General features: G+C 36.7%; 2 protein-coding genes across 18 annotated transcripts in view; both read left to right on the top strand.

Annotated features, from left to right (window-relative positions):
* Positions 1–3,302, top strand: part of Ptgr2 (prostaglandin reductase 2) — a 45,876-nt gene extending 42,574 nt beyond the window's left edge. For 8 of the 9 annotated variants that reach the window (XM_058577785.1, XM_046440918.2, XM_058577783.1 and 5 more), the window contains one exon: positions 1,624–3,302. In XM_058577785.1, the coding sequence (XP_058433768.1) occupies positions 1,624–1,700 (77 nt within the window). In that variant the 3' untranslated portion in view covers positions 1,701–3,302. The remainder of the gene's footprint in view (positions 1–1,623) is intronic. The other variant, XR_006851061.2, reaches the window with a different exon arrangement.
* Positions 3,303–4,404: 1,102 nt separating this feature from the next.
* Znf410 (zinc finger protein 410) overlaps positions 4,405–13,476 on the top strand; it is a 38,158-nt gene continuing 29,086 nt past the window's right edge. For 5 of the 9 annotated variants that reach the window (XR_009226382.1, XM_046440915.2, XM_046440914.2 and 2 more), the window contains exons 1-5: positions 4,515–4,605; positions 7,616–7,651; positions 8,740–8,797; positions 9,914–10,049; positions 12,972–13,190. Coding sequence is in view for 8 of the 9 variants with exons in the window: in XM_046440915.2 (XP_046296871.1) it covers positions 7,641–7,651; positions 8,740–8,797; positions 9,914–10,049; positions 12,972–13,190 (424 nt within the window). In the remaining variant the exon portion in view is untranslated. Of the gene's footprint in view, positions 4,606–7,615; positions 7,652–8,614; positions 8,798–9,913; positions 10,050–12,971; positions 13,191–13,476 lie in introns of all 9 variants that reach the window. The other 4 variants (XM_046440913.2, XM_046440910.2, XM_046440912.2 and 1 more) reach the window with 4 other exon arrangements.

Raw genomic sequence — 13,476 nt, 5'->3', positions numbered from 1 at the left:
TTTTAATGCTACTTCTCAGGTGTCTCCTCCCCCTTTTCTTTTTTTCTTAATTTTTAGTTTTGCTAGGCTGAATCAATATTAACTGTGTTTTGGTTGGTTGTTTTCCTTCTCTTTCTTTTTTTGACAAAGCTACGGATCAGGGTCTTATGCCTGCTAGGCAAGTCCTATATCACTGAGCTACATCCCCAGACCAGATTTTTTTCTTTCTTTTTTACAGTACTGAGAATTGAGCCCAGAGGCACTCTTATCACAGAGCCACATCCCCAGCTATTTTCATTTTTTTCTGTTGGGACAAGGTCTCACTAAGTTACCCAGGCTAGCCTCAAACTTGAGATCCTCCTGCTTTGGTCTCCAGAGTAGCTGGGATTATAGGCATACACCACTTTGCCTGTTTTTGTTTTTTTTTTCTTTTAATATTGAGGATTGAATTCAGGGGTACTTTACCACAGAGCTATATCCCCAATCCTTTTTATTTTTTATTTTGAGACAAGGTCTCACTAAATTGATGAGGATCTCACTAAGATGCTGTGGCTGGTCTCTAACTTAGATCTTACTGCATCAGCCTCCTGAGTCACTGGGATCACAGGTGTGCACCACCATACCTGTTGTTTTTTTCCTTATTTATTTATTTAATATATTTCTTTTAGTTGTCAATGGACCTTTATTTATTTATATGTGGTGCTGAGAATCGAACCCAGTGCTTCACACATAAGCACTCTACTACTGAGCCACAACCTCAGCCCCTCCTTTTTTAATCATTTATTTCTTCCCTGTAAAACCATACTCTAGGTTTCCATAAGTATTGTAATCAAGATCTATGTGAGTTCAACTTAGTGGTATTTAAGAGGTATTGTTATCACATCTCAAATAGTTTATAAAAAATGTAAGGATTGTGAAAATTACTTAGGCTTTAGGTTACTTTTTCAGATTAGCTGCTTCTGGGGCAATTTATATTAAGCAAATTGTCAATATTTAACTTTTGCCCACTATACATAGATTTAAGATATTCTCATTTAGGGCTAGGGCTATAGCTCAGTGGTAGAGCACCTGCCTTGCACGTGCGAGGCCCTGGGTTTGATCCTCAGCACCAAATAAAAATACATCAACAGCAACAAAGACAAATTAAAAAAAAAATTAAAAATATTCTGATTTGTTCATTTAACTGAAAAGGGTTAAATCAAACTGATGTTTTCCTTTTTCAGAAAAAATTTTTAATACATTTTGTTAATGTATACTAAACATAAAACCCAGTCATTTGGCCTAAGAAATGTGTACTGTATTTATTTATTTAAAAAACTTTTTGATTACAATTCTAAAATTTTTGACAGTTATTTAAAAATTGTTTTTGCTGATAATTAATTCCCATATTTATTTTCCACCAATCTTTAGACTCTGTATACATTAAACATTGATGTAAACTCAGTTTAGGTATAATAACAGTTAGTTGGGTTAGTTTTTCTTTAACTTCTACTTGACCTTTCTTTTCATGACAGTTTCCTTCTGTGCTTAATATTACAATCCTGGAAGAAGTTATTCAAACTAATTTTATGTCTGACCTCTTGATAAACAAGTTTCATGGTAACATTTATCTTTTCAGATAATCTATTTTTTTTTTCTTTCCAGCTGCATTCCAGTCCATGATGACAGGGGGTAACATCGGAAAACAGATAGTTTGTATTTCAAAAGATATTTCTCTATAATTGTCATCTTCAAGAAAAATCACACATATTTCTTTCCACCTTACACAAAGATTTTTAAGATAAAATTTTTTTTAAAAAAAAGTACAGGGGTGGGGAGGGTGGATGATGGGAAAGGCAGCGGAGCACAACAGACACTAGTATGGCAATTTGTAAATCAATGGATGTGTAACTGATGTGAATCTGCAATCTGTGTATGGGGTGAAGGTGGGAGTTCATAACCCACTAGAATCAAAGTGTGGAATATGATATGTCAAGAAATTTGTAATGTTTTGAACAACCCACAATAAAAAATTTAAAAAAAAAAAAAAAAAAAAAAAAAAAGTACAGGGGGCTGGGGTTGTAGTTCGGTGGTGGAGCGCTTGCCTCACATGTGTGAAGCACTGGGTTCAATCCTGATCACCACAATAAAATAAAATAAAGGTATTGTAAAAAAAAAAAAGTACAGATAGCTCTTGATTTGAATGTGATCAGAAGAATATTTTCTTACATAACTTAATTCTTTTTTATATCTTAATATCATGTGTGCACTCTACATCTAACATTACCTAAAATAATATTGAAATTAAAATGATCCATTTTTCTTTTGTTAAAACATGTATGACATAATTGTATCAGACATTCTGAAGTTACTGGAGATTTGATGCAACGTTAATGCATCAAATTTATAAATTTTTAAAAATTAATAACGTCTATTTAAAATAGAATATTCTATTTGAAATGAGAGGCATGTAGTAAACATTTGTTGGACTGGAGAAAAAAAACTTCACATGATTCTTAAACTGAAACTTGGAATAAGAACAGAATTGGAATGGCCTTTCCATATTGTAGGTGGAAACAGGACTAAATGGTATGATATGTATGTAAGGACTGCAGGGTAGGGTTGGTTGGGTGTGATTCAGAGCTTGTGGAACAGTTTTTGCAAAAGGAAAACAGAGGTTTGGGGTTGGGAGTGATATGAGAAAATAAATGGCTGAAGTTATTTGGTTTGAGAGACCCAGAGATCAGGATTTAATCCAAAGGATTATCTATTAATGTTTTGCCAAATAATTCACTATACTGTCTAAAAACCCAATTTATTTTATTTTTTTTTAAAGAGAGAGAATTTTAATGTTTATTATTATTATTTTTTTTTCGGGGGACACATCTTTGTTTGTATGTGGTGCTGAGGATTGAACCCCCGCATGCATGCCAGACGAGCACGCTACCGATTGAGCCACATCCCCAGCCCTAAAAACCCAATTTATATATTGATAAAAGCATATGTTAATCTTAGTTTAGTGTGCAAATATTGACAAATAGTTGTCAAGATTAGAGAGCAAGTAGATATAAACTTACTGGGAATTTCAGATAACTAAACAAGGAGGTTTGGGGGTGTAACTCAGTAGCACAACTCTGCTTGACCTTGAGGTCAGTCCCCAGCACAAGAACACCTAAAACAACCAAAATCAAAACAAAGACGGCTTCAGAAAACAACAGGACTGACTGGGAAAATTAACCAATGGTTGTAATCATGAATGTTCAAAACCTATATTGATGCACCTCTAAGTAAGTTTGTTTTATTAATTGTATCCAACCCTTTGAAACAATAAAATTGAAGATGTTTTTCTGTGTATGGTAACCTGTTTTACACACTGCCAGTGTGTACACACACACACACACATTTAACTGGGAATTGAACCCTGGGTGCTTTACCATTGAGCTACATCCCCAGCCCTTTTTATTTTGTCTGAGATGAGGTCTAAATTGCAGAGGCAGCTCTCCAACTTGGGTTCCACCTGCCTAAGCTTTATTGGGTAGCTGCGCTGCTGCCAATGTATTTTTGAATGTGAAATTAGTAAAAGTAGATTCAAATTGTGTTGGTAATCACTCCAGTGAACTTCAGTTGTCTTCTTTTATATATTTTTCCTCTACCATTTTCTTTTCTGAGGGGTTTTATCTCTTCTCTGTACGCTGATAGCTCCCAAGTCTACACTTCTTCTCCTGACTTCTTACTTGAGCTTTGGATCTTTACCTTCAAGTAAATATCCCGTTGGTACTTCAAACTCTGCTTATCCAAAAAGAGGAATTATATTTCCTTGGAACATCGTGTGCCTAAAGATATCATTCACCCATTTATATGTGCCTGGTTTATCTTTTACCTTGAAATGCCTTTTTAAAGAGAACTCCTTTAATTTCCACAGTCACTATTTTAGTTGTTTTTTATTCTTCCGCATGGCAGTGAATATTCAAAAAATTAGTAATTTTAAGAAGTCAGTCAAGTCAAAGTTCTAATAAAGTGGTGACATCCAATCAGGACATCCAAGAGCTCTTTACGTACTAAAAATATTTGCAACCCAGCCTCTAGGGAAATTAACAATCTCTAAAAAAAATTCTACAGGAGACTCAATTCCCCGTCCCATATGCACAGCAGAACTTCATTCTACAAGTTTCCTTCTCGGGTGGTGAAGATTCAAGGGCCTCTTCACTGAGAGCTTTGGCAAATGCTTAAGGAGCAATCTTCTCGTTTCCCTCTATTATAGATCCTTAGCTGGCGGGGGGGGGGGGGGAAACTCCTCCATAGCTGCGGGTTGGTAGTGACGTCATGGCTAGAATACACTGACCTGGTTTTAGGGCTTCGCGGATCTAGGAGCCCTGAAGGCCAGAGAGAATGGGAAACCGAGGGCTGGGCTTTCGCCGCTGGAAGCTTAGCCCTGTGCTGGGAGCCGGGTCAGCCTCATCTGCTGCCCTCGGAAGGGTGGCAGTAGCGCGGCTCCTAGCCAAACGGGTGGGCGTGTGTGCGCCGGGGGCGGGGAGCGGCCAAACTTCCTGTCCCGCGCTCGAGCTGCTTCCGGCGGGAGCCGGAAGATACTCTGTGTGGACGGAATTCAGGACCGATTGACTGCCGGCAACCTGTCCCTGAGGAAAGGTAAGCTTCAGGTTGGGACTGGCGGCACTCGCTTGGCTCGGTAGTCCCCGACGAGAGGGAGCCCCTACAGGCTCCTAGAGGCCTGGGGCCGAGTTCGCCCCTGGAGCGGACAGGGAAACTCTCCTCCCTGGACACCCCTCCCGGATCTGGCGATCCTAGAAGTGGACGGTCTGAAGCCCTGCGGCCTCGGCCCTTCCCCTCGCGGTTTGGGGGGCGATGTTTTGGCTTCTTTGCTTCCGTTTAGAGTTAGGGACACAGGAACAAGACAGTCCCGAGAAAACCGGAGTCAGCGAGTTCTTGGAGCGGGGGCTCCCGGACTGCACCCGCACTCGGGGCCTGCCCGCGGACCTTGGGGCCTTAGATTTAGGCCTTTGTGATGGGGGAAAGGTGTGCCAAGGGGATTCTACCCCGAATGTTTCTGCCCAGAGCTACCCTCTCCTTTTCTATGTCCACTTACTTTCTGTGTCTGATTAGGGTCGCCTGTGGACAGGAGGGGCTGGGCCTCCGGTTTCTCTTTCGCTTGTCAGTTCAGGCGGGCACGTAGGCTGGCTGTTGACTTACAGCCGTGTGCGTTTTGCCGGTTGAACTTATCCTCTGACATTTCTCAAGAGAATCTCAATAGTTTATTAAAGTTTATTCAACTTGCTCGTGAGGCGCTGAAAAGGACTTAGTTACCATTTGGAAGTTAAATATTATTAACTTGGGGATTAAGAATTCGTATATACTCCTCACTTTGCAACAGGGTCAACACAGCATATTTGCAAAGAGAGTAAAAGAAATACTTTAAAATAAAGACAGCTTTTTTGTTGTTGTTTAGGCTGTGAGAAATTCCTCTTTGTATTATCTTAGTGTGAGGTAGAATAAAAGGCAACTAAACTTGCTGTCTGTTAGATTTGAGTTCTAGTTTAAGCTTTGCATTCAAGTAGATGTCAAACTTTGGGGTGGGTGTGGGGGTGAATTACTCAGTCTCTAGCTTTGGCGGGGGTGGGGAGGTTATCTCTAAATGAAGAGATTTACCGTTAGAGTTTGACCATTATTTTGAGGCATACAACTGAGTAAAGGGGGTTGACATAAGCATTTTTGTGTTTTGGAAGGATAACTAGATTGGTTGCATAAACATGGGTTGGAAAGGGGAATTTTAAAGGCCAGGTGACCAGGTAGAAGCCTATTTAATAGTGTAGTTGAAAGAGACTAAATAAGGCATTGCAGTAGGAATAAATTTGGGGGACTCAGAATTACTGGGATTATTTAAATATAGAGAATGTGAGATTATTATTAAAGATCTAGAATTTGCAGCTGAGTAGGAAGAAAATTGGGCAATAATTGAAATAGATAATAACAGGAAGAACAAGTTTAGGGGAGATGATAATCTGGATTTTGTACATTGTTAGGTTTGAGATGCTGTTGCAATTATATATAGAAATACCCAGCAAGCAGTTAGAAATGAAGATTTGGAGTTCAGAAGAAAGGTCATTCATTCATATACAAATATTTATTCAGTACTTACTATCTGCTTATAGGAATGCTTGTATGGAATCCCTTTAAACTCATAGTAAAGACAACATGAAAATGGGAAGTGACTTCGGGGTATCTTTTTGGGTGATCAAAATGTAAATTTGTGGTATGGTTACACAACTGTGAATATACTAAAGACAAAGACAATCTAATAGTACTCTTTAAAATGGGTGAATTGTATATTCTGTGAACTCTCAGTGAAACTTATTTTCTTAAAAGATTTGCATTACAGTTTTTGAAATTTGTTAAATGGGTATTGGAATTGGTAGAAACAAAGGTAATTGCATATTTGTCACTATACTACCAGCTAATATACTTAGTAAGTTCTGTGTTAAAGAAGAGGTTTACCTAGTACACCTGATAAGGTACTCTTGTAGTGATTATTTTGAATCCAGCTTGCCTATTCTAGTGCCTTCTTTTCTTTATTTTATCATACAGTACACACACAAACCATAAACTTGGCCACCAAAATTGTAGGGTAGTACTCAGTTATGATATGGATATCCAGTTGTTTCAGGAAATGTTTTTGTTAATTTTTAAGTATTATTATTAGATTAAAAACACTAAAAAATATCATTGTTAACATATAAAGGTCAGAAAATAGTTGTATGGTTTCCTGGAGATTTTACAATCATGGAATCTCAAAGTTGGAGGAACTTTAAGGATAACCTAAACAAACATCTGGTAATTTCTTGGCTTGTTGAGAGTGAGCTGGAATTGCGGTAAAGGAATTCTTTGGTCTTACAAATTAGAGAGATGTAATCACTATTCATTCAACTATTTATGCCAACCTGCTCTGTGGGTAGGAGTCCTGGCTTTGCAGCTTAATAACTTGGGCAAATGATTTATTGAGCCTTAATTTCTTTCTTTCTAAAAAGATGAATGGATAAATTATTATGTTGTTGTAGTGCTTGAGTGAGAAAAATGTATGTGGATAGAAAAGTCAGGGATTTATAATACTTCAGGTGAAAAACTTAAAAGGATTGTTTTCATTATATCTTGTAAATTGTTATTCCTTTACAATGAAAAATGAGAATCTCAGACAGCTGGAAAGAGGGAGAAGAAACCAACAAACAAATATTTATTCCATTACTTCTAAATGCCCTTTTTGTAAAGTCTGTCTTATTGTAACTATCTAGCCAACCCTGGTATTAATGGAAAACTTCATCCTAGGTACATTTTATATGTATGATTACACAGTGTTCCCAATTTTGGCAACAAATAAAGGACTCACATGACAGATTCCTAGGGGAAAAATTAAGCTGTAAGAAAGTAAGAATTTTGGGCTGGGGGAGTAACTCAGTGGTTGATTGCGTAGTATACACAAGGCCTTGGGATTTAATCCCTAGCCCAAAAATGAAAGAAAAGGTGGGGGTAGGGGGAGAAGAAGAAAGAAAGAATTTAAATTACAGGGAGAAAACAGCTGCATCAGGGTTCCAAGAACACTACATCTGGGAAACACTATTCAAATTTTGTCATTTTTTTCCCTGTGCAGTACTGTAGATTGATCCCAGGGCTTCATGAATGCTAGGTAAGTGCTCTACTTCTGAGCTACACATCCACTTTTGACTATTTTTTAATGTATTTTTAAAAATTATCAATACAATATAATTACATTTTAGAAAACTTGGAAAATCAAGAAAAGAAAAATAAGTCACACCAACCTACCATACAATATTAACTACTATCATACCTGTGTGAATTTCCTTTGACTTTGTTCTGTGCCTATCATAACTAGTTTTAAAAATGCAAATATAATCATTTTATTTTTATAGTTTATTTTTTTTTAAACATATTTTTTAGTTGTTGATGGATCTTTATTTATTAATTTATATGTGGTACTGAGAATTGAACCCAGTGCCTCACACATGCTAGGCCAGCGCTCTACCACTGAGCCACAACCTCAGCCCTATTTTTATAATTTAATGTAATAATTTTTCTTTGTTGCCGAAGTGTCTTCATAACCTTATTTTGAAGTGACGGTGCCATACTTAATCAACAATTCCTTAATTGTTGGATATATATGTGTGTTTACATGTTGCTTCCAGTTTGTCACATATTTGTGAACATCTTTGAGTTTTTTCCTCTTTTTTCCCCCTGTACTGGAGATCGAACCTGGGAATGCATCACTACTAAACTATACCCGATCCTTTTTTTTTTTTTTTTGGAAACAGGGTCCAACTAAGTTGCTGAGGTTGTTCTCTAACTTATGATTCCTCCTGCCTTAACCTCCTAAGTAGCTGGAATTAAAAGTATGTGCCACTGTGCCCGGCTCTAGCTTTTTCTGTAGTTAAGTTCTTTCCTTAGAATTGATTTTAGAAGTAGAAACATAAACATCATTTTGGATTTTGATACCTAGTTCACTTGTTCTATTTTAAAACAAGGAATTGGAGCTGAATTCTTTGTTTGTTATGATTTTTGGATATTTTACTTATTTAGCTGTATTTTCTCACTGTTCTTAATGCTGTCTCTCTCTTTTTTATCCCTATTTTAGGATAAATTGATTATCAACTTAGTTCAGCATCTTATAGAAAGAGCATAGTGTTTCCTAAAGGAACATGAGCATAACGGGAAGGTGTCATTGACTCTGAATTAATTTTGAACCTGTTCCCTAAACAGCTACAGGATTTTGGAAGCTGAATCAATGTTATCGGATGAGTTAGAATCCAAACCAGAGGTGAGCCTACTCAGCTTGTTTCCTTTTCTTTTGGTGGGTTGTATTTCAGAGTTTATCATTATTAGTTCAGGGATCAGTAAACTTTTTCTATAAAGACCTGATAGTAAATATTAAATATTTTAGGTTTTGTGAACCAAATGGATTTGATTGTAAGTATTAATTTATTATTTTTTCATTACTAAGTATTTTCTCAAAATTTTTTTGTCTTTTGTGATTTTTTTTTTTTTTTTGGTCGTTGTTTAAGGAAGTGTAAAATTATTTGGATAGTTATATAATGACAAAATATTTTATATATAAATATATGGCGAGAGTATGCCATGTAACATAAGTAATGTGTATGTGTATATGTATATAAATATTTTCTACCACAAACCATTCTTGTAATAATTTTGTATATATCAGAAAATATTTTATTTCTGAACACATTGGGTATCTTTTTCTTTGGTTTGTGTGTATGTGTGGTACTTGGTCTTAAACTGACAGCCTCACACATGCTAGGCAAGTGCTCTACCACTGAGCCACATTGTTAGCTCTAAGTTTTCCAGGCTGGCCTCTAATTTTTAATCTTCCTGCCTCAGCTGGGATTACAGAAATGCATCACCATGTCTGGCTAAGCATTATATTTTAATAAATGTATTTAATAAAAATAAGCATTTTATTTTCATTCATTTTTCTCACTTTAATTTTAGTGAATCTGATTACTTAAGTTCAAAGATTGGCACTGCTAGCTAGTCATGTGATCTTAGATAAGACACTAATGTCCTCATCTTGATTCTTCTTTGTAAAATACATATTCAGTCCTAGCCAATTTAATGTGAAGGTTAAATGTACACAGAAAAATGCTTTGTAAGATGTAATCAGTGTGGTGTGGTTGATTTTTTTTTTTAAGTAGTCCTTCATTTTAAAATTATTTTTATATTTTCTATTTGGAAAGTGATGGGGTTGGTTTAGTTATATAAATAACAATGAACATTGATGAAATAACAATCTAGTTTTTCTTTGAATGTCTAAACCTAGTGCAGTCAAGACTTCATCATTACCTTTTCATAAACTCAGAGGTTTAGATCCATTCCTAATAACCTCTGTATCTTAGTGTTGCCTTTTTTCCCCCCTCAGCTCCTGGTACAGTTTGTTCAGAATACCTCCATCCCATTGGGACAGGGACTAGTAGAATCAGAAGCTAAAGACATTACTTGCTTATCCCTACTTCCGGTGACCGAGGCCTCAGAATGCAGTCGGCTAATGTTATCAGGTAAAAACAAAGATCACCAGAGATAGGATAAAGAAGTCCCAAGAGCTTAGCTTACTTTATGGTATCTGATGGAATGGATAACTGACTTTACAATTGACTGGTCATAGAGAAAAAGTAACCATGAAAGTCATAAGTGTATCAGTTGTTTAAGCCACAGGAATGGCTGCTATCATGATTCAGTGTGACAGTGGGGGGGGGGGGGAAAGGTCAAGGCAGAACTCTGGAAGGAATAGGATAAGACAAAAGAATCTGAACAGGTGGTAAGGGGTATAAAGTAGGGTATAGAAGTAGGATGAATATCAATATAGAGTGGAAGTGTGGAACACAAGGGAAGTCAATATCAAATGCTCCTAAGGGGCCCAGAGAAGATAGAGTCTAAAAAGAATCCATCCTGAACTTGGTTGTCCACAGAGTGAAGTGGGTGGACAACCAAGTGGCTGTAGATTGAGGTATCAATGCAAAGTAAGTCCAACATAATTGTGGAAGTAACTAGTGGTATTTTCTCAAGACTGTTCTGCTACGAGAAGGAAAAAAGGTAAGGTAGGTGGAAATTAGGGGTTTTGTTTGTTAGTTTTTGTTTTTAGATCTGAGATATTTGGGGGTTGTTTTAGGGAAACTGAGACAGAAATAGTAGGATGTTGGTGAGGATGCTTCAGGAGAAGTAAAAGGAAATAGAATGCTGAGCACAGGTAGGGAGATAAGGTTTGGATGGGAGTCAATTGATTATTGGCAAGGAGAATATTATTTTTGGATGTAGTAAATTCCTTATACTCTGATCTTTGTTTTAAAATTTGGAGTGTTAGTGTTTTATCAGGGAGAGTAAACATTAGCTTGTTTGACAACTTAAGTAGTTTGTTAAAAACTCTTCTAGTTAATGTCCTTTGGTGGTATTCTTCGATTTTTTTTTTTCCCCTTGCAATATTAGGGATTGGACACAGTCTACCAGTGAACTACATTCCCTTTTTTTCTAGATAGAGTGGCTCTAATTTGCTAAGGTTGGCCTTGAGCTTGGGATCCTCCTACCTCAGCCTCTTTTGAGTCCATGAAATTACAGGAGTGTGCCATTGCCTGGCTCCTACTTAGGCTTTTCCCCTATAAAGATAACAACATTCTTTTGTAAGAATGCCAGTGTCCTCTCACTTTTGTGATAATCATTTCTTTGTTTTCCAAATTTACCCACCCATTTATATATCTCTAAGCAATGTGGTATAATCTTAATTGGTTTTGGACCTTAAATGAATGGAATCATATGATCTGTATGTTTTTGTACCTTCCTTCCTTTAGTTTATATTTGTGAAGTTTATCCTTATTGTGTGTAGCTATGGTTTGTTTAGTTACATTGCTGTATGGTATTGTTATATAAAGTATACCACAACTCCTTATCCATGCCACTTGTTGACGAATATTTATTACTTAATGTTGTAATATGACAAACAGAACTACTATGAACTTTTAAGATTTTTATCTTTGTGTGTAAGTATATTCACGTTATTGTGCAGCTTTATTAAGCCAAAGCCTAATGAAAATGGACATATATCCACTTTTTTTTTTAATAACTTTATTTAATTAATTAATTTATTTTTATGTGGTGCTGAGGATCAAACCCAGGGCCATGCACATGCAAGGCAAGCTCTCTACCGCTGAGCCATAACCCCAGCCCCCATATTGTTCACTTTTATTTTTGTTTTGTTTCATTTTGTTGGTACTAGGGATCGAACCTAGGTACATTGAACCACATCCCAGCCCTTTCTATTTTTTATTTTGAGACAGGGTCTTTCTAAGTTGCTGAGGACCTCACTAAGTTGCTGAGGCAGGCCTCAAACTCGTTATCATCCTTCCTCAGCCTCCCATGTTGCTGGGATTTTGGCATGTGCCCAACTTATTTCTATAATCTTGTTACCTACTTAAAAGAGGAAGAAGTGATACATGCCTTTTTAAAAAATGTTAAAACCTCTGAAAATATTGGATACTTCAGTGTTGAAGTGCAGTTTCCTCATTATATTGCAACCAAAACCTTTGGAAATTCTTTTCTATCACTTAGAACAAAATGTCATGTATGTGTGTTCCCCACCCCCACCTCCTCGGTACTGAGAATTGAACCCAGGCCTTGCATATGTTAGGCAAGTGCTCTATAACTGAATTTATACCCCAGCCCTTTTTAAAATTTTATTTTGAGATAAGATCTCTCTAAGTTGCTCAGTCTGGCCTTGAACTTGCAATCCTCCCGCCTCAGCCTCCTGAGTAACTGGGATTATAGGTGGGTGCCACTGTATCCAGATAGAATGAAGTTCTTGAGGTCAAATCTGAATTTAAAGAAAAAAAATTTCTCTTAAAGGTATTGGGAATTGAACCCAGGGCATTGTGCATGCTAGGCAATCACTACTACTGAGTTACACCCCCAGCCCTGAATTATTTCTTTACATTCAGTATAAACCCAGAATTATATAATGAAACATATTAATAAATTTGTGAGATTTCTTTTGATTCCAAGGCTGTTTTTCCCCCTTTTAATTATCCACCAGAACTGTCGTGTACATGTTATAAAAGTGAACTAAAAAGTTAAACTTTTAAGAAAAAGGTTTAAAATTTAGATCCTCCCTTAACATTCATAATGTAGCTTTTTTTTTTTTTTTTAAGGAAAAAGTTCTGATTTCTGACTTCAAAAAGGACTAAGTTCTGTAATGTCCAAATGCAGATTATTGGCTATTAGCTATGTCAGGTGTCAAGAGAAATCTGTTTCTCACATTTTGTCTGATTACCTTTAAAGTCATCTCTGTTTTTCTCTGAGGCAAGTTTTGTATTTGTAAAATGAGAACACTGTTTTTATAGGGTGCTAGATACTAAGAGATGTTACACAGGTATTAGACACTGTTTCAAAATGATGATCTCCTTGGAGGTAATGCTGTGTTTTCCTTTTACTAGATGATGCTCCAAATCATACTAACTCCCCCAAGGAGGTCCCTTCATCAGCTGTACTGAGAAGCCTTCAGGTGAATGTGGGCCCAGACGGAGAGGAGACGAGGGCTCAGACTGTACAGAAGTCCCCAGAGTTTTTGTCTACTCCAGAGTCTCCTAGTTTGTTGCAAGATCTACAGCCAAGTGATAGCACTTCTTTTATTCTTCTTAACCTAACAAGAGCAGGTATTCTTTATCTTTTTCTGAACTTTTCTCATACTTATGAAAAAATTGGAGTTGGGACATATTTCACTAGAAGCTTTATTATTTTTCAGAAATTTCATAGTCTGGTGACAAAATGAACATGTAGAACAAGAGAGAGGATTCTAGGATGATTTAAACATATCTCGTTTGGGAAATTAGATGGTGCCATTTACTGATACAGTTGAGCATAGGAAGAACAGGGTGTGGGGTAGGATGATAAGTTCCAATTTATGTCTGTTGAAGTTGAGATTTTTTTTTTTTTAAAGAG

This window comes from Marmota monax, unplaced genomic scaffold (genome assembly GCF_021218885.2).
Source record: "Marmota monax isolate L192 unplaced genomic scaffold, Marmota_monax_Labrador192_F-V1.1 WCK01_AAM20220418_F8-fsc00017, whole genome shotgun sequence".
In the NCBI taxonomy this organism is placed as follows: domain Eukaryota; kingdom Metazoa; phylum Chordata; class Mammalia; order Rodentia; family Sciuridae; genus Marmota; species Marmota monax.
The sequence above is the reverse complement of the archived record's forward strand: the minus strand, read 5'-3'. Positions and strand labels throughout refer to the sequence as shown.